The sequence below is a fragment of the Camelus bactrianus genome, chromosome 32, assembly GCF_048773025.1.
Source record: "Camelus bactrianus isolate YW-2024 breed Bactrian camel chromosome 32, ASM4877302v1, whole genome shotgun sequence".
NCBI classification, from domain to species: domain Eukaryota; kingdom Metazoa; phylum Chordata; class Mammalia; order Artiodactyla; family Camelidae; genus Camelus; species Camelus bactrianus.
This window is the reverse complement of record NC_133570.1, coordinates 19064094-19086652: the sequence shown is the minus strand read 5'-3', so window position 1 is coordinate 19086652 and position 22559 is coordinate 19064094. Positions and strand designations below refer to the sequence as shown.

Genomic DNA, 22559 nt, shown 5'->3' with positions numbered 1-22559 from the left:
CTGCTCGGCTACCTGGGAGCCGTCTGGTCTCAGGTGACCAGAGAACAGCTCTGGGACTCAAGTTCCTTGTCGCAAAGTGGGAACCTGGCCCCGATCTCAGAGCGCGCCTGACCACGAAAGGAGACGCTGCACAGAAAGCTCTCGGCGCCGGGAGAGCACCCACCATGTGAGGGTGGCTTCTATACCCTGGTCCTGTGTCCACAGCCAGGCTCTGCGCCGAGTGTACCCACAGGACGCCCGCAGCGACGACAGAGGGAAACAGGCCCCAGGGACCCAAGTGACCCTCCGAGGTCCTCAGCCGAAGCTGAGTCTCTTTGACCTAAATCCCCCGCCTTTCCTGTCTTTTTATTAATTAACTGCCTCATGTCATCCCCCTAAGGACTGGCAAGAGCCAAGCTCATGCCTGTTGACTGCCCTGTCCTTCCAGACCCTCCCTCGGGCTCCGCTCCAGTGTCGGGGGTTTATTCTGCCTTCATGTTTGGAATCTGGGCTGCATGGGCTCTGTTAGCAGCTCCAGCACATTTGTGTGTTCCTCTATGAGTCGGGAGGGTTGCAGCAACCAAAGCTATCAAAGTCGACCTTCAAAATTCTTAACAATTACATAATACACTTAAATAATAAACACGGTTTGAACTGAAGGGTTAAAATGCCTGGGGCATAAACACAGACTCCTGCACTCCGGGGCTGGTTTGAGACCCTTACTTTTAATAGTAAGCTGCTAGAAGTGTTGATTTTATTCTATCTTAATTTCCTAGGATGTAAACTAGCACAGATAACACAGTCTGTCTTTCAAGGTTGCAACTAGAAATCTCTGAAAACTATAATACCTGGGGAAGATTTTTTGAGTTTTGCTTTTTTTTTTTCTTTTTTAAATGGAGGCACTGGGGATTGAACCCAAGACCTTGTGCATGCTAAGCATATGCTGTACCACTGAGCTGTACCCTCCCCGACCCCGATTTTCAATATGATACAGAAGTTCAAAATCTTCTTTTGAAAAATCAAGTATCATTTGATAGAACAAGGAGCCCAGAACAGCTTCTTCACATGAAATGACAAAGAAAAGCCCAGAAAGCTGAAGAGACCAGGCGCCCTGGCCTGCTGCGTGCCCGAGGGGCGCTCACCCCACCCAACTCTGCCTCCCCAGCTGGTGCTACGGTCTGCCCTGCCTCCTATAGAATCAAAAGGATTATTCGGAGGGGACCATAAATCATTTTTCTCTCATGAGTTTATAGTGTTCCTTTTTGAGGAGTTCAAAAGCACTCAGTAATAAACCAAGGTGATGAGTTTATGTCTTTGCTTTTACAATGAAACTTTATTTGAACTCCTAGAGAGGTATTTACATTTTTTTTTTTTAATTTAGGACATTCCTCTGCTATTTCAATGTTTCGCCTGGTGGCATTTTCTATGGGTGGGTGGGTGATGAGGGAATGTTAAGGGGGAGGGGAGGTGGGTTCTGTGTCTGGTCCCCCCACCCCACCCCCGTGCTCTCCCAAACTCCTGACAATGCCCTCCCTTCTATGGTTTCGACAAGCCTCAACATCTCTGCGGAGGAGGAGTCCCTGCCCGGCCCCCACGTGAACTTGGCTGTAGTTTCTTCCTTTCGTGCCCCTCTCCACTGCCCACCTCCTTCCTGCCCTCGCCACTAGGAGCAAAGAAATGCTAGAAAACCACGCTGTCTGTCTGCAGGAGGGCGGGCCACCCACCACCGTCACTTGGCTTTTCTTAACCTAGCCTCTTGCCATGCACTTGGGGCTCAGGAAAGAAGAAAACACAGTTAGCAAAGTCAATAAAATTGAAGCTAGAAACAACCACACTTAAAGAGATGAGCGAGCAGAAGAGAGAGGGAGGGAGAAAGAGAAAGGAAGGAAAGAGAGAGGCCTGACTCCCGGCACCTCCTGTACCAACCCAGGTTTCCAGCAAATGCAAAAAACTGTCTTGCTCTGTCTGGTCTGAGCTTTTTTGCTAATGATTTTATTCAAGTGTGAAGCCAAATTTCAGTAACTAACCATGTGTAAACACTGTCTGGCCACCACACAGCCTCTCCAAACAGAAACATGGAGGAGGGGGCGGTTGCCTCAAGCAGGTAGAACCACACGCTTAGCCTCTGAGCCCTGCATTCAATAAATATTTGGTGAATGAACAAACCCATGAAGTCCTTAATGATTCAATATATGTCCAGGGTTGTTACTCCCCCTGGCTTCACGGGCCAGCAGGCCAAACCATACAAAACTCTTCAAGTCAAACCACAGCAGGTTGTCCCAGATGGAGGAGGAACAACGGGGTTCTCTGAGTGACTTCAACACCGCTCAGCCACGAGAGGACAACGGGGTGTCCCTGGTGGCCCTGCTCCAACCCATTTACAGACGTGACAGATGCACAGGTGGAGACCCACTGGATTGGGACAAAGCAAATTAAGCCAAGCTGCTGAGCTCTACATAAGAGCAGCTTAAGCAGGGGAGAAGCTTTCCTATTAGGAGCACACCGCCTACAAGGAAAGCACTGTTCCTCGCCTTTGGATGTGGCTGGCCTCTCTCCTAGGAAAACACTAAAATGTTCTCAAGGGGGTTGCTGCTCTCCTAGCATCATTAAACAGCTCCGGCCAACTATTTAAACAAGGAAGTATGGGGCCTGGGCTGCCTAAGACACGTTGATTCGACATTGTGAACAGTACACCAAACAGGTAATAGTTCCTGTGGGGTTTTTTCCCCCTTCTTCTATAAAGGGCAGGAAAACTTGACAGGTACTGAGAAGCTACTCAGAAGATGAGAGGGATGTGAACATCACAGCTTAGATCCACGATGGTCTCCTGGGTCAAAAGTCTGTCCGCAGACACCAGCTGGGACATCTTCAAGTGTGGGAAAGGCCCCCTCTCAAGTACCTTGCATCAGAACCACCTCTTCTCTGGCCTGAATCTCCTCTAGAGGTCAAAGCTCTGACTGGTTTCCCCCGAGCTGTCGCCCCAGGATACCTGGAACAGCACCTTCTCAGAATATAAGAAATATCTAAGCAGTAACACCGCCCTTAGGATATACCAGCTTTCCTCCAACCAAAGTTGTAATAGCTTTTGCCAAACCTTTCCCTTTAACAAAATGATCCAGTTCAAAACACATGGTTTACCTGTCATATTTTAAGATCATTGACAGATGGTTTTCTGAAATAAATGTATTTCTATCTTTTATCTTACTCTGCAGTCAGAGATAATGCTGACCCTCTTGGCTAAAAAAGTTTTTTTAGTACTTCTGAATGAATAACAACAGCCAATGGGGGCAAACATTTCTGGAGCGCTTTCTCTGTTAGACATTTGTATCTCATCTCACCTCCTAACCACCCTATGAGGTAAGTTCTAATACAGGACCATAATTGCTATCTGCCATTCTGAAACCAAAAAAGCTCCACAACCCCAAAGGTTTTCCATAACTTACTTGGCAGCAAAGCATAATGGGCCTGAAGTCAACTGGAGGCACAGCTGCCCTGAACTAACGCAGGGCTATCTGGGTGTTAGTTGTCCCACTTAGTGTGAACATCCACTTAGTTTGCTATAGAGACATGAGTGTGTTTGGTTACTGAGCATGACCCCGTATCTCCAGGGGGTTCCTTAGCACAAAATATGTGCATCATAGTATCTTTCTAAACCCTCCAAATCTCAGCATTCTGGAATATCTGGCCCCGAGGGTATCACACAAGGTACTGTGAATCTCTGTTATCTGCCCAGTTCACAGATAAGAAGCTGACACTCCTTGAGGGGAGGTGACTTGCCCAAGGCCACACAGTGGACAAGAGCCCAGTCTGAAGTTGGCAGAGTCCGAGCTTCTGGACATCATGGTTGGCTGCTACGAGATCTGTCTCCATCCTTAACCCACTCGGCTTCAGCTGGGAAAGAGTGCTGTGCCAGCAGGGCCCTTCTCCACAAGCAGCCACATGAGGAATCAGGAGATGAAGGAGGGCGTGTTGAACACCAATCAGAAGGGGAGCCGCGTGGGGGCCGTGCTTACCTTGCCCAGGACAGTGAGGCATGGTTTCGGGTCCAGTTCTGGCTGTTCCAGCTTCACCACACCCACCCAGCCGTATTCGTACAAGTCCTCTTCGTCATTGTTGTTACACAGGCCCAGCGGGTGCATCTAGGAAATGAACGGGAGAAGCCTTCAGTGCACAGACTGCAGCTCTGCCTGCCCCCCACTGTGCATATCGTGTCTGCCTCCACAGTCCAAAGTAACCCCAAGACTTACAATCCTGTGGGGGGGCTGTGCTTTTCAACCCAGGGGGAGTCCTATTTCAGCACAGTGAGCTGAGGACTGGGGAGAACACAACAGAGCTTTAACAGACAGACCTCACTACTCTGTGAGCAGTAGTCACCCAAGGTGGCTGCCTGATTGGATGTAGGGAAAGAGAAACAGCCTGACTCCCACGTAAACGCCAACCTGAACGGCCCTGAAACCGCCTAACATTCAGTAGCAATTACAGATGAGCCGAGTTACATTAGCATCTAGGACTCTTTGGCTCCCAGACCTTAACAACACATCCACCTCAGCTTCTGCAAGAGGAGCTGGAAACATACGCAGGGATTTATGGAGAGGCCACTAGAAATACAGCAGAATCACCAGGGTAAGTAGCAGGCTGTTTAAAGGCTACCCTGGTTCCTGGGAAACATGAGATGCTTTGAGGTTTCTTTCAAAATCTGCAAAGCACAGAATCCAAGATGGGAAGAGGAACACCATCACATTCTGACAGTGAAAGTGCAGTCAGCAGAAGCCTGAACACAAAACAACACTCAGTCAGTTCTGAGTCGTATCAGGCCCTGGAATCCCTAAAAACAATCTGAGAAGAAGTCCTCGTGGATAAATATAACTTACCGAGACGTTAAGGAGTCTAGCCCAGTAATCTCTTTAAATAATTGGGAGAACTATGTCTTTCGGGATACAAGAGACTTAAGAAGCCACTGTGTTAGTCAGAACAATGGCCCGTAAGACTTCTATGTCCTAATCCCCAGAACCTGTGCACACGTTGCCTTACAAGGCACAAGAGACTGCAGATGTGATTAAGCTCAAGGTGGGGAGGTGATCCTGGGCTACCTGGGTGAGCTCAGTGTAATCACAAGGGTCCTTATAAGGAAAAAGGGAATCATGGAAACAGAGGAGATGTGACCAGGGAAGCAGTCTTGGAGTGATGTGCTTTGGAGATGGAGGTGGGAGCCACGAGCCAAGGAATGCAGGCAGCTGGCCTCCAGAAGCTGGAACAGACAAGGAAAAGGATTCTCTCTAGAGCCTCCACGGAGAAAGTAGCCCTGCTGACCCATTTTTGACTTCTGACTCCTAGAACAATAAGAGAGTAAGTTTGTGTCGCTTTAAACAACTAAATTTGTAGTAACTTGTTATAGCAGCAAACAGGAAACTAATACACCCTCCTTATCCCCCACCCATTTTGCAGATGAGAACACAAGTGCAAGATAAACAGCTTTTCCTCTTGGAAAACACAACACAACCAGCAAGCAGCTGCACCCAGAGGTGGCCTGGCCCTTGAATTCACAGTCCAGTACCCTCCAACCCCACTTCCTTAACTTTATTATCCTTCCTCTGAGAGCAGGTCATCTGACTGGGGAGAAAAGACCGAGTGATAAAAATCTTTGTTAAAAAAAGGTTGCTTGCCAGCTCTGAACTGTGTGGTGCTGGAGTGTAACAGGAGTTTGGTGCAGGCAGTAAGAGCTGCAGGAACGTCTGGGGAGCCTGTGCAACTGCTGAGCCGTGAGCTAAGCTTTGAAGGAAGAGTTCCACTGGTCAGGAGCACGGAGGGAGGAAGGGCCAAGGGCTGGATGGGGGAGAGACCAGCCCAATCAGAACGGATCAGCCCACACCAAGAAGGAAAGAGATGGGCTTGAAAACCAGAGAGGTGTGTGGACCCCAAGACAACACCACTGGGCCTGCAGAAGAGCGGCACACAGAAAACTGCTATTTGAGGCTGATGGGTTACACCTTGTGGCAGTGGTGTGCCTGGACTGGAGAGGAGGGCTGCTTGGAGGAGGGAAGGGTACAGCCCAGAGAGGAGAAAGTCTCGGCGATTCCACGGACAACGAGGAAAGGGGCTGTGCAGGCCGGAGCTCAAGGGGCGGCTGGCAGCTGTCTTTGCAGCTGGTGAGGAATAACCCACCCCCGGCTTCCAGGCCAGGAGATAGAACCCTGGCTGATTTGAGTTTTGAGTCCTCAGCTTTGCCCAGAGGACCTGGGAGGTTCTGTGGGGCTGCGGACAGTACAGCCTTCCCTCCAGCTGCCCCTGAAGAACTAACTGAGCTCATTCTAGGGTGTTCGATGGTTGTTCAAAGATGAGCAGCTTGAATGCAGACCTCCAACTGGATGGAGGATGGGCAAGGGTGACAAACCAACTGTGCCAACAGCCAGTCGCTTCTGACCCTCCAGGAAACGGCTCCCTACTGGGCTCAAGTCAGCTTCCTGAAATCCCAGGGTCAAGTCCTGTTAATGCAACCCCACTAATGACCCTTTTCTATGTATTCCACAGTATTCCGAACCTGGCCACGTTGACTCAGAGGTTGCCAGAGGGAAAGGTGCTTTGTGTTACTCACACATGCGTGGGGTTTGGCCAGTGATGAGGAACTGTGTTCAGGGAAGCAGAGGTGGCATGCAAGTCGAGGACTCTGTACCTGTATTAAAACTCTACTGAAGAAAGAAGCCAGACATAAAGGCCATGTACTGTGTAATTCCAATGATATGAAATATCCAGAACATGCAAATCCATAGACACAGAAAGCAGCAGATTAGTGGCTGCTGGGCTGGGGAGGGGGGCGGGGGAATGACCACCTAATGGGTACAGCATTTCCTTTTGGGGTGATGAAAGTGTCCTGGCATCAAACGATAGGAATGGACGCATATAACTCTGTGTAGGTACTAAATGCCTCTGAACTGCACACTTTAAAATGCCTTAAATGGTCAATTCTTATCAGTTTTACCACAATATAAGTTTTTTTTTTTTAAGTCCCAAGAGTTTGCTCAGAAATGAGTGTTCTCAGCGAACGTGGGGATCCCCAGAGTAGGATGACATGGTTCCCACCCTTCCATAGCCTATAAGCCCTTCAAGATTGTGTCCTGCAGAATACCAGCCCTGCAAGGTAGAAACCACGTTGCGGTACCAGCAAGTAATGCTGAGAAACAGTGCGTAGTGAGTCAGAGTCTACGTTTGGAAACTGAAGCTCTGCAGGGGCTTAAGGGTTAAAAAACTTAAAAGCATTTTAACCTTTGCTAAAATCAGCATTTCCTTCCCTTTGATGATAAGCCCAACTGTGTTTAACATGATCACGCTGTTTCACGGGACACCCTGAGAACTCAGATGGTAGGGAGGACGCCCAGCCACGCAGGAGAGGAGAAACGAATCCAAAGTAGACCTGGGCCGGGTCTCCCTCCGCCCTCTTCCAAGACGTCCCTCTCAGATCAGCCACTCTCAATGGGGTGAGTGCTGGCAGCTCAAAGTGTCAGCCCTGTCAAGGGTGTTGACTTCTGAACAGGGATCAAAGACTTAAAAAACCTAAAGGAATTTTTTCCAAAGCCCCGGCGGGTGTAATCAGTTGTCAGGGGTGGTTTATTTTCCCTCAGAGGGTGAAGGGGCCACCAAAATCACACCTCAGAGGATCGAAAACCAGCCTCATGATCCCAGCCATCTTCTTCCTCCTCTTCCAAGTTCCTTATTATAATTTAGATCCCCAGAGGCCCCAACTACTGGGCCTGTGAATTCAATCTCAGCTACGTCTCAGGTACAACTGGACTCTCTGACCCATCTGCCAGACGTTGTATGACTCAGGTCTCTTTCAGTTAGGCCCTGATGACAGTATCAGCTTCCGGAAATGCATGCCACCCTAGGCCTCCAAACTTTTACACCTCAGGGTTCTCTTTTCCCAAGGGCTCCAAGCTATGAGCTCAGCAGAAGATTTTATAGGGAAGCACAAATAGCTGTCTAACATGAAATTATTCACTCATGAACTGACTTGTGTCAAAGGATGGAATATTCTAGGCAAAGGCATAAAACGCAAACGAATGTGCCAAGTCTGGAGAGAGTGAAGGAGAGGGCTTTCTCATTAACCGAGCATCATCTATACTACCAAGTCTATATAGTTTATCTTGTATAATGCTTATAGCAACCTCTTGCTAACTGTGGGAACATCAGATAATGCAGTGACTAGACCATGTAAATAACCTGCAAACTAGAGCCGCAGATCAGCAAATGATGCAGGACATAACAGAGTCGGTGAAAGTCGTGTTAGCCAACAACAGGATGTCACTCGGGAGCCACTGGCAAGCAATCGAGTGAAGGATTAGGGAAGAAGAAATCCACGTGGGAGCTGCCGGACAGAACGGTCAAAGGATTAGGACAGAATTTGGGAAAACAGAGGGTTCTCTAATATTTTTGGAAAAATGACTTGGCGACCTCGCCATTGAAGTCACGTCCATACTCTCTCATCCAGTTTTGCCGAAAACATCCCAATACTGCCCACGTGGGATTCACTCTTTGTTTTCAGACTAGTACAAAGCTGCAATTATAATTCAACTTGTTAAATTCAAATACAAACTTGTTTTCAGTTTCATTTTTTAAGATAAAGCCCCAATCAAATCTTTCTACTATTTACTCAGAAATAGCAGCCCCTAACTTAAAAAGACCCCAAGGTGTTTTTGTGGGTCACAATCATCTATGGAGAATGAGGACCTCCAACAGATGAAATGCATATACTCTGAAGGTTCAGCGAGACAGTGCTTCCACACTACTGCTCCAGACAGCTGTCACATAAAAACCAGGCTCGTCCATTCGTACATGTGGACACCAGCCAGTGACATACAGGCAGTGATTACACATAAGACCTGTGTGTGCACAATTATCCTTAGAAGACTTCAAAGAATGAAGTTGAAGAATGTTAACACTGAATTTAATGTGGCACATAAGCATATAAAAATTATAGGCATTTCTGAGTTTACTTTCTTAAAATGTTTGGGTGTGTGGGATTTGCCTGATCAGATGCTTGAAATTTAAAAAGTTTTTGCCTTTTTATTTTTAACAATGGTAAAAATGGCTGAATTGGGGGTAGGGGGAGGAAGAATTGGATGAAGGTGGTCAAAAGGTGCAAACTTCCAGATATAAGATAAATAAGTACTAGAGATGTAACTGACAACATGATAAATATAATGAACTCTGTTGTATATCATATCTGAAAGTCATTAAGAGAGTAAATCCTATGAGTTCTCATCACAAGGAAAAAATTTGTTTCTCTCCTTAGTGTTGTATTTGTATGAGGTGATGGATGTTCAGTAAAGTTACATGGTAATCGTTTCATGATGCATGTAAGTCAGACCATGACGCTCCACTCTTCAAACTTGTATAGTGCTGTACGTCCAGCCAAACTGAAAAGTGGGGGGAAAAAGGCTAAATTGTGTGTAGTAATTCAGAGTTGTTGGAAAGAACTGCGAATGAAAACATAAGAAAAAATCAAATAGACTCAGAAGCCTAGAAGGAAACTTGACAAAAACTCACTGCACAGAGACCACTGAAGCAGGGGAAGGACACCCTGAAATGAGAACAAAAGCCAAAGTTCTGGGGCAGATCCACAGAAGAGCAGCATCAACAGTGAACAAGCTACGAGTGAAGTGGGAGGTTATAGCAGAAAACATGCCCTGTGTTATAACTTTGGTCTCACACTCTCAGAAGAACTCTGGGACCTCAACATCCTTGCTTAAGTCAATTGAGGGCACATTTCCAGTGAGTCTTCTATCCAGAGGTCTGACATTAAGGGGCTGCACCCCTTGCTCTCCTGATTTTGTTCCAAGGGGTGTTTTGGGGATGGGAAGAATGAGAGCTTTGGAATCATGTAAACTTGTGTTGAAACCTGCCTCTTATGAGGCACATCTCCTCAGGCACAGGACTTGATTTCTATAAACCTCTATGTTCTCATCTGTCGAATGGGAATGACAGCACCTGCTTCAACAGGGTGCTGTCATGATTAAATGAGATAAAATATATAATCATAGCAGCACAGGAGATGCTCAAGCAGTGGGAAAGCCCTTTCCTTCTTCACGTTCCCAAGTCACCAAGCATGTCCCAGGACTTTACCAGCAATCTCACCATTTACTGGCAGAGGCACAGGAGCAAAGGCTGTTCCTTCCCAGTTGCTGCAGCTGGGCTCGCGGGGCAGCTAGGACTCTCCACATGCAGAGAACGCAACGCCCTTCACTCAGGCAGGCCTGGGACAGTGCTTTACAAGGTGGTGGAGGTGGAAGAGGCATAGAGGACCCCTCCTCCCCAAAAGCCTCCAGTTTTCCTGCCCCTGTCTGACCTCAGAAGCTGCTGTCAGCTCCAGCAAAACAGGAATAACCAAAGAAGAGGCAGGCATGGGATCCAGGGCCCAGGGATCCCAATGGAGAAGAAAAGTCAAGGGAAATGCCGGGATGACAGCTATGTGACCAACCTGCTGGGACCAGCCCAGCTGGGACCAGAAGGACAAAGGTGGCAGGGGAGCCTCAAATAAGCAAACAAACAAAAACCTGAGTCATCCTCCGGTGGGTCTGACAGACCTGAGAAGGATGTTATAGTTCTGAACAGGAGAATGACATGCGATAATCACAGAGTAAACTAAAGTGATGGGGCAGGGGGACAATGATCAACTCCAGAAAAAAAAGCAAAACGTCACACCAGAACTGTAAACCAGAATCAGGGTACAGCGCGCACAGCCTGGCTGGGAGCAGCAACAGTCACAATAATGTAAATCCTGATCTCAACAATAACTGTGATGTAACTGTACTGGGAAAATGCAGAGATGGGAAATGTGTGGTGGGGGGGAGGGGAGGGGAGGCGGAGCAGAGGAAGAGATGGGGAGGGTAAGAGAACAACCTCTCCATCTTCCAGAGCAGGAAGTCAAAAATTGTTTAAATGGACTAAAAATATGAAGCTGTATAGACATGTCATTGAGACGTTATTGACAGAAATTTAGAAATATTTCCAGAGGTGATCAGTTAAAGAAACCGTTAAATAACTGAAAATAGGTGCATCTGAGAACAGCAATCAGGGATAGCAAAGGGTGCAGCAGACACATGCTCTTTTTATTAAAAGCTATGAAGGACTCTTTGCCTTTTATAAACATATATATGCTTCTTTTTTTTTCCATTTTTAAAACTGAAGTATAGTCAGTTCACAATGTGTCAATTTCTGGGGTTCAGTATAATGTTTCAGTCAGACATAGGCATGCATATATTTCTTTTCATATTCTTTTTCATTATAGGTTTTTCTTCCTTTTTTTTCTGTATACTTTATTTTGATGAAAAACTTTGTAGGCACTGCTAGACAGAAGTCCCTACCTTCAGATGTTCCAGCAGATTCTATGGGCCCTGCAGGGAAGGATTCCATCAAGCCAAAGAGAGACCCCACAGGCAACTTGCACAGGACCAAGGACACCTGGGGGGAAGACTGTCTGGGAGCCACCCAGGACTTGAGGTAGGGATGGCTGGGACACGGCACAGGGATGACTCAGGGAAACATGGTGCAGAAAGAACCAGCAGCCTTCACCACCCCTACAACCCAAAATAACTTCCAGGTGGCACTGGAGTGGGATGTGGATCTGGGTGCTCAGAGATGGCAGACACAACCACCAGGGTAGTTGTTCTAAGAAGCCCCAATTTTCTCCCAGACACAGGCGGATCCTAGAAGCTCCAGAAGGAGCACTGAACGTCTTACTTGTATTTCTGACTGAGGAGCTGCTAGGGCAACATGGCCAACAACAAGCAATGCAGATTCCTGACCATCATCCATGCCATGTAGCCAACATCTGGTTTTATGCTGAAATATGAAGATGGACCTTCTTCAGATTTCCCAGAGCCCGATGAGATTGGCTATCATGGTTTCCCTGTTGTTCCTGGACAAAGACTCTACAGGAACTTCAAAGCCAAAAGACTATGTCAGACAAGGTTAAATATCTGGAGAAACAGAACTATGCTCCCTTGAGTACAAGGGACATCAGCCAAGCTTTGAAACCAAGACCAGCTCTTTAAGAAGCTTTCAGTACAAAATCCTTGAGATATATCGGTGCGCTTTCCACATGTCTGAAAGGGCAAAACTGAAACCCGGGCTGGTGGTGCTCTTATCCAAGGTTACAATATCTCTACACTCTGCTGAAAGTTTAAAATAACTTCAAAAGGGCCGCCGGCTTCTAAGTGGGTTACTGTTACACAGGAGCCAAACACTGTACTAATAAGAGGAGAGACATTTCAGTCTGTAATATTATCTCATCAAAAAAATCCTGGGGATTTAAAAGGGAAACTTCCTTCCTTTTGTCCTTTTGCCGCTATCGACTGGGGTAGGGTGTCAATGCCGTACAGAGTTTCACGTGAAACAACAGTCCTGGACCTTTTCTTAAAAGGTGTGGTGGCCAGAATCAAGACTCATAATTTATGTGAAAGAATGGAAAAGGCCAACTTCACCCATTTTTCTCTTGAATCATAAGGATTATTTTTCCCTTCTATGTACAAAGAAACAGACAATTCCTCTGCTCTTTGAATAGACAGCCTGAACCTTTTTCTGGATCTAGAATCCAGAGGTACCTGAATACAGCATCCCCCCCACTGCTGTCATAGCAATGGGGGCAGAAAGTACCCCAGACACAGAAAAGGAGCTGGCTGTTGCTGCCGTTTGCTGGAAACTTCCAAATGGGAACTGCGTGTGGATTAAACCGGCATTTCTCTGCTGAGGGCTCTGGTGTTTTGAACAATAAGCTCAAGCCTTCTGCAGTAGGTGCCCCCTTTTTAAAGAAAATCCAAGAATGGCCTCTCTCCTATTTGGCTCCTCTGAACCGAAAAGAACAACTGAGAAGCTGCCTGTCAGAACCTGGGTAAAGCAGCAAGGACTTCAAATCCACCTTCTCACTGGAGCATCTCCCACGCCCTGGAACTTCATTTTGTCAGATAATTATGCTGAAACTTAGATACGGCCCTGAGTATATCTCATGTCCGACTTCACAAACCTCCACTTAGAACTTCCATTTCCAACTTCAAGTAGGTAAGGAGATGTTTCATAAGTTAAATCTTGTATATAAAAAAGTATCCAATAGCCTATAGAAAACCATTTGAACATGTAAGCCAAATTTAATTCCACATCTATTCTTAAAGTGACTCAAAGTGACAAAGAGCTACCAGATGACAAGATTGATCTCTACATAGAAATTCGCTGGCATGGCTTTAGTTCAAATTACAAGGCAACACAATAAAGGACATTTGACTGTTCTCACCGTAAAAAGGTAAGGATTACGTGCTTACACAAAGAGGTATTAGATCGAGAAGTTTGTTGCAGGGGAAAAGGTAAAGTGGGATTCTCCTTCTTCCAGATTTAAAAAGAACACTGCAAAACAGCAAAATCAACAAAACTACACGATGCCAGTCTGAAACTAGAAAAATAAAACAAGTGGAAAGGAAATTCCAAAAGTACATTTAGATTTTTATAAGATCTCAATATGATGCAAACCAGGGCAACGTAAGGACGTAGAAAGGGCTCATTTAATAAATTCTGTTGGGACAGGAGGACAGCAATGCAGAGACAAGCTCAGCCTGGCCATCTGTGTGTAACTCTGAGAACTGACGAGGCGACACGAGTTAAGGGCAATCAACAAGCTAGACCTCGACAGAGGAGGCAGAACGGACCATGTGTTTGTAAAACTTCTCCATGTCATCAGTAACAGAGAGGGATGAAATGACAGAGTTATGAAATATACATAGTTTATTGTAAGAAAACAGGAAAACCATCAGCCTTGTTGATGGGTTACTGCATAGCAGAATCACCAAAGTAAATCAATGCTACGCCCCAAGAGGGAGGCCTGCTGGGTGCACGTGAACCCACCTGGCTGGCTGCGCTGCAAACTGGCTCAGTTTACGGGGAACTGGGCTAGCAAATGCAACAGACTCCAGACCCTATGACCTTCTTTCCCTCATAATTCCATTTTTAGAACAGATCCTGAGGAAGTAATCTAAAACAGAGAAGTAACTTCACATGATAAAATCTTCAAGCAGTCCTCCTCCAAACAATGAAAACGTAGAAAGAAAGTCTCCCCCAAAGACTATGTAATCAAACAAAACAATGTGCAGCATTTACAGATTATGTAATCGTAAGAAGATACCAATGAAGATAACAAGGTATAAAAAATACTGCATATGAAATTTTAAGAAAACTATATGTACAAAACAATACCTATTTTAAAACACCATCTGCAGATGGGCGAAAACTGAAAGCAAACGAAGAATTTCTTAAGGTGATGGGTTAGAGAAAGAGGAGGGCTGGAGACTTCTCCTTTGGATTCCAGTATTCATTCAAACCAGCATTCGCTAAGCACTGACCCTGTGCTGGAACACTGGGCAAGAAAAGGTAATTAAGACCTACTGTTGTTTGATCAGCAATTTGAAGGAAAAAATCTAAACACAGGCGCATTGGCTGACACAACAGGTGATGGAAATGTGAAGTTCACCAGGGCTATTCCCTATAGATCAGCTCTGTGTACCACACAGGTTAAAAGTAACAAGTGTCAGGATGAGGTGGTAACATGCGTCCTCAAACAGATGTGCTCCTTCCCCACAGCTACACGCCACCAACGGGCTGGTCCAGGCAAGGCACTGTGCGCACGCACCGGCCGCCCGCAAGGGCTCCGCGAGGAAGATACAAGAGGAATCTATGGTAAACACTCTTCTCACCGAGGATGATGGCAGTTTAGCTCCAGTCATCCTAACATGTCGAGCTTGCTCCAGAGGACTACCTGACTACAGAGATACTTTATGAAGTTACAACACAGTTTTGTTTGCTTCCTTTGACACATTCAAAACAGATGGACGAAAACACTCAAAACAAAATAATAAAGCTAAAAATCCTTTCACCATTTACTGGAAGATACACCCCACCCCCCTGCCCGCACCCGGCAGCAGTACAATAAAGGGCAAGGCAGGGCTCTTTATAAAATAAAGACAATGACTCCTGAGATCTGAGGACTTTCTCACAAGGAACCTAGGGAATGCAATAAGCCCAGTTTGCTGTCATCTTGAGTAGTATTCTGGATGCAAAGGCAGGCCTTTGCGGGGCAGGTTCATTACCTCCCCATCAGGATTCCAAATTCATTTTTACTCAGAACATCTCCGTAATTGGAAACACGTAGAAAGGAAAATGAGAGGAATAATTCAACGTTTGCCAAGCAGCCAACCTGAGCAGGGGATTCTCAGCACGGTGTCGAGAGCATGCACTTTAGTGTTCTGCCAGCAGGCAGAGCCTGTCCTTCCACACTGACACTGCCGTGGAAATGGGCTGGGGCCTCGCTCTGTGGGACATGGGCTTTGAGGCACTGGCCAGGGTGGATCTTACCTCCTGTGCGGCCCTGGAAGGGCCACACCACCTCAGACCTGAAGGGCAGTGCTGACACTGCCCACTGGGCATGCCTTCCTGAGGACGAGATATGGGGTCAGCCCATTTGCCTGGCAAGTGGAAAGTGGGGCAACAGACATGACACCAAAATAGAAGGAAAAACAGATCATCTGAACTTCCAACAAAATGTAAAACTTGTGTGCTGCAAAGGACACCACCAAGAACATAAAAAGACAAACCATGGAATGGAAGAAAATATGTGTGAATCATGTATTTGATAAAGGACTACAGAAAAACCCTTACAACTCAATAATAAGACTAATTATCCAATTTAAAAATGGGCAGGGGATCTAAATAGGTATTTCTTCAAAAAAGATATGCAAATGCAAGTAAGCACATGAGAGCTGCTCAACATCACAGGAAATGCAAATCAAAACCACAATGAGATACCACTTCACACCCTCCAGGATGGCTGTAATCGGAAAGAGAAAATAACAAGTGTTGCCTGTGATGTGGAAAAATGAGAACCTTCATACACTGCTGTGGGAACATAGAATGGGGCAGCTGCCTTTGAAATTAGTAAGGTAGTTTTGCAAACAATGAAACATAGTTACCATCTGACTCAGTAATTCCACTCTGAGCTATATACCAGAGAGATAAGAAAACATACCTCCACACAAAAAACATGTACCTGAACGTTTAAAGTAACATTATTCATAACAGCCAAAAAGGTGGAAATAACCCAAATGTCCACCAACGGGTATGAATGGGTAAACAAAGTGCGGTATACTCATACAGTGGAATATTATTTGGTCACGAAAAAGGAACAATGTACACACTACAATATGGATGAACACTGAAAATATTAACCTGAGTGAAAGAAGCCAGCCACAAAAGCCTACATCTTATATTTCTCTATTCACATGCCAAGTCCAGGACAGGGAACTCTATGAGACAGGTGCATAAGGTTAGAGGGCATAAGCAATGAGAAAGGACAGAGAGGTAGAAGCTAAAAGGTACAAGATTCCCTTTTTGATAGGATTTGAATGTTCTAAAATTGATTGTAGTGATGGTGTACAACTCTGTGAACACACTAAAAACCACTGAAACATTCACTTTACATAGGTGAATTGTACAATACGTGAATTGTATCTCAACAAAGCTGTTATCGAAGAGTTATGTAAATAAAGGGCAAGTTAAAAAAGAAAAAAAAAATAGCAGGGCAAGACTATCATCAGTGGTGTGGCGTGGTGAAAAGAATGCAGCCTGAGGTTCAGTTTCCTGGGGCATAAAACAGGGATGGCACAAGCCAGTGCACTTAATGAATTAGGATTCCATGGCTGGGGTGCGGAGGGTATATTACGGTGCGGTGCCTAAGAGGGAGAGGGCAAGGGCTCCAGCAGGGCGGGACCCTCATTAAGAAACAGGAGGAGCAGTGAGAGCCAAGAGGGCGGAAACAGAACTACCCCTGTTCACAGTTCCCAAGCAATCAAGCAAGAAACCCATCATGAGGATGCATGAAAGCAGGATGCCAGTGATAAATCCAGGGTGGGAGCAAGACCCCCGAGGGGAAGACAGCCCCCCACCCACAACCCGTTCCTCGAGGACTCACTAGCTCCACCCACAAGCCACAGGTTCACCCCCATCCCACCCCTGCTTCTCTGTAATTGCCCTGGTGAGTTTCCAAACCAGAGCGCTTCAGGAAGGGACACCTGATGAAAAGCTCCTGATTAAACTAGTCCCGTGTAGTCTGTTAATGGCAGGGGCGGGGGGGACAGGGAGGAGAGGAAACCACAGCGTTAAAAGCAATAAAGTATATGCTGGGCTTTGCCACCCTGGACGACCTCGGGCAAGTCGCGCATAGGGGCCCCCTTCTCTCTGATCCTGGGAGCAAGGGGAATGCCTGCCACCTGCCTACCCCCTGGGGGTTGGGGGAGGATTAATGAGATGATGTCTGAGCTGTGCTTCGGGCTCCCTGGAGACAGTCGCTACATATCAGGCATTATTAGCACAAGCTGGGACAGTTTCTTGCCCATTCCTCACCTCATTACACCACTGATGCTTTATTATCTGCTATAAAAGTTCTTGCTCAAAGAGTGGGCCAGGGAGGTCATAACCCAGGCTGCGTCTGCCTGGCCAATGCTGTGAAAGCCACTCCCTAAACCCACGCTCGGCAGCCACAGGACACCTTGAAAGTTCAGCACAGTGCCTAGTATTTGATACCGGAGATGGATGATTAAAAAGGCCCTTTGGTTTTTAACGGAGACCCTTCGCTTTTGTGTTACCACCCCCACATCCCACCATTCTAGGGCCCTAGAGGAGTGACAGCCAGGCTGGGGAGGGGAACGTGGGACAGCTCCTGGAGTCTCCAACTACTCTGTTCCTAGGTGTCAGATTGATGGACTGGTTTTTGCAGTGTTTAATTTCACGGCTACCAACCAGGTAGACTCTTAGTTTACATACAAAGAACCCATATTTATGGTGTTTCTAAGTGAGGTCTAGGACTGTTGTGTGAGTGCATAAAAGACACAAACACTATACGCAGTGTGGGTCTGTCTTCAAAGGTCTTTATCCAGTTTGATGAACCTGACATTTATTTCTAGAAAGCTCACTAGCCTTGGTCTGTAGCAGGAGAGAAGTCAGAAAAGGCGACCCAGGTGCTTCAGTTCAAAGAATGAGAGACGGTGGGCCTGTGGGCCACAGCAGAGAGGGAATGGCTTGTACACGCCACCCCTGCACGCTCCCACAGGGCCACGCAGGAAAGGCGTGACCACCTGTGGTCCTCCACGAACAGGGGAGGACTTGCGGGGGGACCATGAGGTGCGCTCAAGGCCATCTCCCACGTACACACCAACTCCCATGGGAGGCAGTCCTGAGCCAGCTCCTCATCACCGCCCCTTGGAAGAGGTGCAGCCGGTGAAAGCGTGTAGCCGACTGCATGGAGGTTTCCCACAACCCACACTGCGGGCATCCAGCCCGCCTGTTTCGGTGTCATACTTTCCTGGTTTGTGGGACAAAGACCGCGGGAAGCTGGCAACTTTGTCTACTCTTCCTTTTGCTGTCTGTGTCAGTGATAAATTGTCTGAATCTAAAAGTGACTCCTTTACTAGCTAAGTCAGTCAAGCCTTGGCCTCGGCCTTACCTTGTCCTGTGTGCTTAGCAAGAGGGTGCACCCAACTCTCACTTTTACTGCACCTCTGAGGTCAAGAGGACGAGGCTGCTTCCCAGGGCCTGCAGGTGGGATCTGGGGCAACGAGCAGAGAATCGATGGCTCCTGGGTCGGCTTCCGAGCACAGACGGAATTCCTTCCATCTCACCGTCTTAACTTTGTCACCCACACTGAGGGAGACTGATACTGACATGACAAGGTTGTTGTGAAGACTGGCGCTCGTGTACATTAAACTTCCAGAGCACTGGTGACAGTAACAGCCGCTAACACTTACTGTGTGCTTGCTGTGTTGTGGGCACTGGTTTTCTAGTTTTATAGGTGTTAACTCATTTGATACCAACAACCTTAAGGTAGGCATTCTTAGTATTCTCATTTTATAGAAGAGGTACCCAAAACAGAGAGGTTCAGCGATTTGCTCAAGGTCACACCACAGTAAGTGGCAGAGCTGGGATTTAAACCCAGGCAGCCGTTATCACCCTGCCACAGCAGACATCAAATACATTCCCCTTACTTTCTTGTTGCTGAAAAGAAAGTAACATGTTTTGTCCAATCCAGGTGCTAAGAACTGTTCTTGTCCTGCTGTCTTCTTAGTTATTTGATTGACCCTGAGTTTAAACAAATAAACCATGAGAAAAAGAGAAGGGTTGGCAGGGATGCAGATTACAAGGGATTCTAGGAATCATGAGTATTCATTCTGGGGGGGCAGGGGTCGGGGGGCACTGGGCACCAGAGCAGGACCCCTAAGCCCAGAACAGGTCTTGTGACGACAGATCGGCTCCCCGAGCACACAGTGACACTGGTAAATTTCAGCCGTGCACCTCCAGGTGACGGTGGCCAGTGAGTGGGCTGCCAGCTGTGTCTGTCTCTTCCCGCCGCCCTAGACTTCACCCTGAGCAGTAATTGTCTTGGGTGTTTTTAGCCTCCTTCCATAGCTGGAGCAGCCCAGCCCAGAGCCTGGTTTTAAGCAGTGAATCTGGCTCTAGTCCCCTCCCCACGGGCTACTTTTAGTTCCCGCTGCCCCACTGCCTACTTCCAGACTCACAGCATAGCAGGACTATGGCTTCAGCATCAATCTTTGCTTTGTATTTGTTTGTTTTTCATAGATATGTTTGTCTTGTTTTTGAGCATAAGCACATCTTTAATTTTCTTTTTATATTTGGTGTTTGGAACTAGGGGGTAAAAGGAAGTGATCCAAAATTAAACTATACACTGAGCAGAAGGTGATATTTTAAAAGAGACTTAAAGGAGGTAAGGGAGAGAGTCATGCCTGGAGGACAAAAATTCTCCCAGAGGGCACAACAGCAAGTGCAAAAACCTCGAGGCAGGTCTGGAATGTGTGAAGAACAGCATGGAAGCGAGTGTGGCTGGAACGGAGTGAGCTGGGGGTGGGGGGCAGGAGGCAGGAGAGAAGGTGACAGCAGGCCAAACCATGAAGGACTTTATAAGCCCTCATAAGTCAGGGGGAAATTCTGAGCAGAGTAGCAACAGGGTCAGACTTCAGTGTTAACAGGATTGCCCTGGCTGCTCCATTTGAGACAGACAGGCTGGGGGACAGAGGCAGGAAGTGGGAGGGAAGATGAAGGGAGCCTGGTTAGGAGGCTCCTGCAAGAAACCAGAGGATAAACGAGGATGGGGTAGGACAGGGAGGTGGTGGAAAGTGTTTGGACTCTGAATATAATTTGAAGGTAGAGTCACCAGAAATTGCTGACGGATTGGCTGTGTGTGGGGCAGAAAGACAGGGGTTAAGAATGACTCCAAGGATAGAGGTGCTATTACCTGAGATGAGGAAGAATGACGGAATAGGTTTGTTTTGGAAGGAGTTCAGTTTTAAACACGAAAATGAAAACTGGGCCTTGTCTTACTACAAAGATGCAAAAATTACTGTAAGACTCAAAAGAAGACTGAAGACTATTATCCAGAATATATAAAGAATTCTTTAAACACAATTGTAGAAACACAAACAACCCAAATAAAAATGGGTAAAGGATTTGAATCAAGACTTCACAAAGAAGAGACAGGGGTGGCAAATGAACGCACGGACGGATGCTCAGCATCGTCATCAGAGAAACGCAGAATAAGCCCAACAAGATACTGCTACCCGCCCACAGGAGCGGTTGAAATTAAAAGACTGATAGTATGAAGGGCTGGGGAGGATGTGGAGCAACGGGAATGCTCAGCGCTTCTGGGAATCCCCAAGTAGCACGGTCAACTTGGGCAAAAGCAAGACACACACCTACCAGGCGACCCAGCCATTCTACACAAGAGAAATGCAAACATTTGTCCACACGAATCTTGTGCTCAAATATTCACAGCAGCTTTGTTTATGACAGCCAAACAGTGGAAACAACCCAATGTCCATCAACAAGTAAATGAATTTTAAACAATGGAATACTACCCAGCCATAAAAAACAACACAACACTGACGCATGCTACAACATGGATGAACCTCAGAATCAGCACGCTGAGTCCATTAATCCATGCTTCCTCCCCTCCTCCAAAAAAGGGTATATAATGCATGTTTCCGTTGATATGGAATTCTAGAAAATGGAAGCTTATCTCTAGTGACAGAAAGCAGACCAGTGATTGTCTGGGGCTGGGGCAGAGGAAGGGATGGACTTCCTTGGGACAAGAAACCTTCAGGGGTGATGAAAATGTTCCCAATCTTGGTTGTGGTGTTGGTTTCACAGATGGATACATCTATCAAAACTCCTGACACTGTATCTCTAAATGGGTAGTTTACTGAATGTAGATACTTCAATTAAATTTTTTAAAAGGAAATTGCTGAATTCAGGGCAAAAACAAAGACAACATTCTAAAAAAGAGAGTCAACCACTCTATCATGGAGCTTGCCAACCCAACCAAAAGTCACAAACATCCCAGTGCTAACACTCAGTTATATAAATGGGTTTTCATCATAAATGCACGATGACCTGGGGGAGAAAAAAAGAGGACTTTCCTGATTCAGGTCTAGCTCAGAACTGGGCCATGAAAACTACTACGAGACAATGTCTTTTCTGAACAGCTGATATGGATTTGGTTCTTCTCCATGTTTTGTGAAGCCTACTTTTGGTAAAATAAAGACTAAAACCTAGAGCAGAGCCCTTGGGATGTCTTACCACTGAGGCAGAGGCAGTGTGGGTGCTGAGGTGCACAAGCGCCTTCTTCCCCTCGCTCCTCCAAAAGGATGCTCGTGGCATAAGCCACTGTGCATAAGCCTTGATGCACCTGAACTAAGAGTGGTCCCTTACCTGGAACTCTGCCTTCTGGTTTTCTTGCAAACCCAAAGAATGTACAAACCAAATCCCAGCCAGAGACCAGCAGCCACAACAAAGGACATTCTTAAGGGTGGAGGCAGTGACAGGGCAGCTTGCTCCTTTGTGCAGGAGCTTTTCTGGCTGCAGCTGTTCCTGCCCACCACGCCCCCCACCCCCCAACACAGGCACGCATCTTCACACTTACGCACTGATCCATCCACACACAACCGTGTAAATATGCCCCACCAAAGGCACACGTAGCATGCCACGTACAAATATGGAACAAATGAGAATACAGTTGTCCCTTGGTATCCCCGGGTTCAGGGACCCCCGTGGATACCCAAATCAGAAGGCGCTCAAGTCCCTTTTATGAAATGATGCAGTGTTTGTGTATAACCTACACATATCCTCCTGTATACTTTAAATCACCTCTAGATTACTTATGATACTCAACACAATGTAAACAGTTGCAAATACAGTGTCAATGCTATGCAAAGAGTTGCCCACATGAGACAGATTCAAGTTTTGCTTTTGGGAACATTCTGGAATTTTTTTTCCCAACCAAATAATTTTCAGTCTGTGGTTGCTTGAATCCTTGGATGTGGATCTTGTGGTTACACAGAGCCGACTGACGCTGGTTCTAGATTCCATCATGGCGTGCTGCCCAACCATAGAAGCACTTGTTAGAGAGTCAGTACAACAAAGTCAAGAGGTCGTCCCTCTCTGTAAAAAACAAGTGACTGCTTGTGTCTCTCAGGGAGCTGAACCAG

The 22559-nt window shown here is 46.6% G+C and overlaps 1 protein-coding gene across 1 annotated transcript in view; it reads right to left on the bottom strand.

The window, feature by feature from the left end:
• Window positions 1-22559, bottom strand: part of ZNRF3 (zinc and ring finger 3) — a 134514-nt gene that overhangs the window by 51742 nt on the left and 60213 nt on the right. Inside the window, exon 2 of the mRNA XM_074356163.1 lies at window positions 3993-4118. Within this exon, the coding sequence (XP_074212264.1) occupies window positions 3993-4118 (126 nt within the window). The remainder of the gene's footprint in view (window positions 1-3992; window positions 4119-22559) is intronic.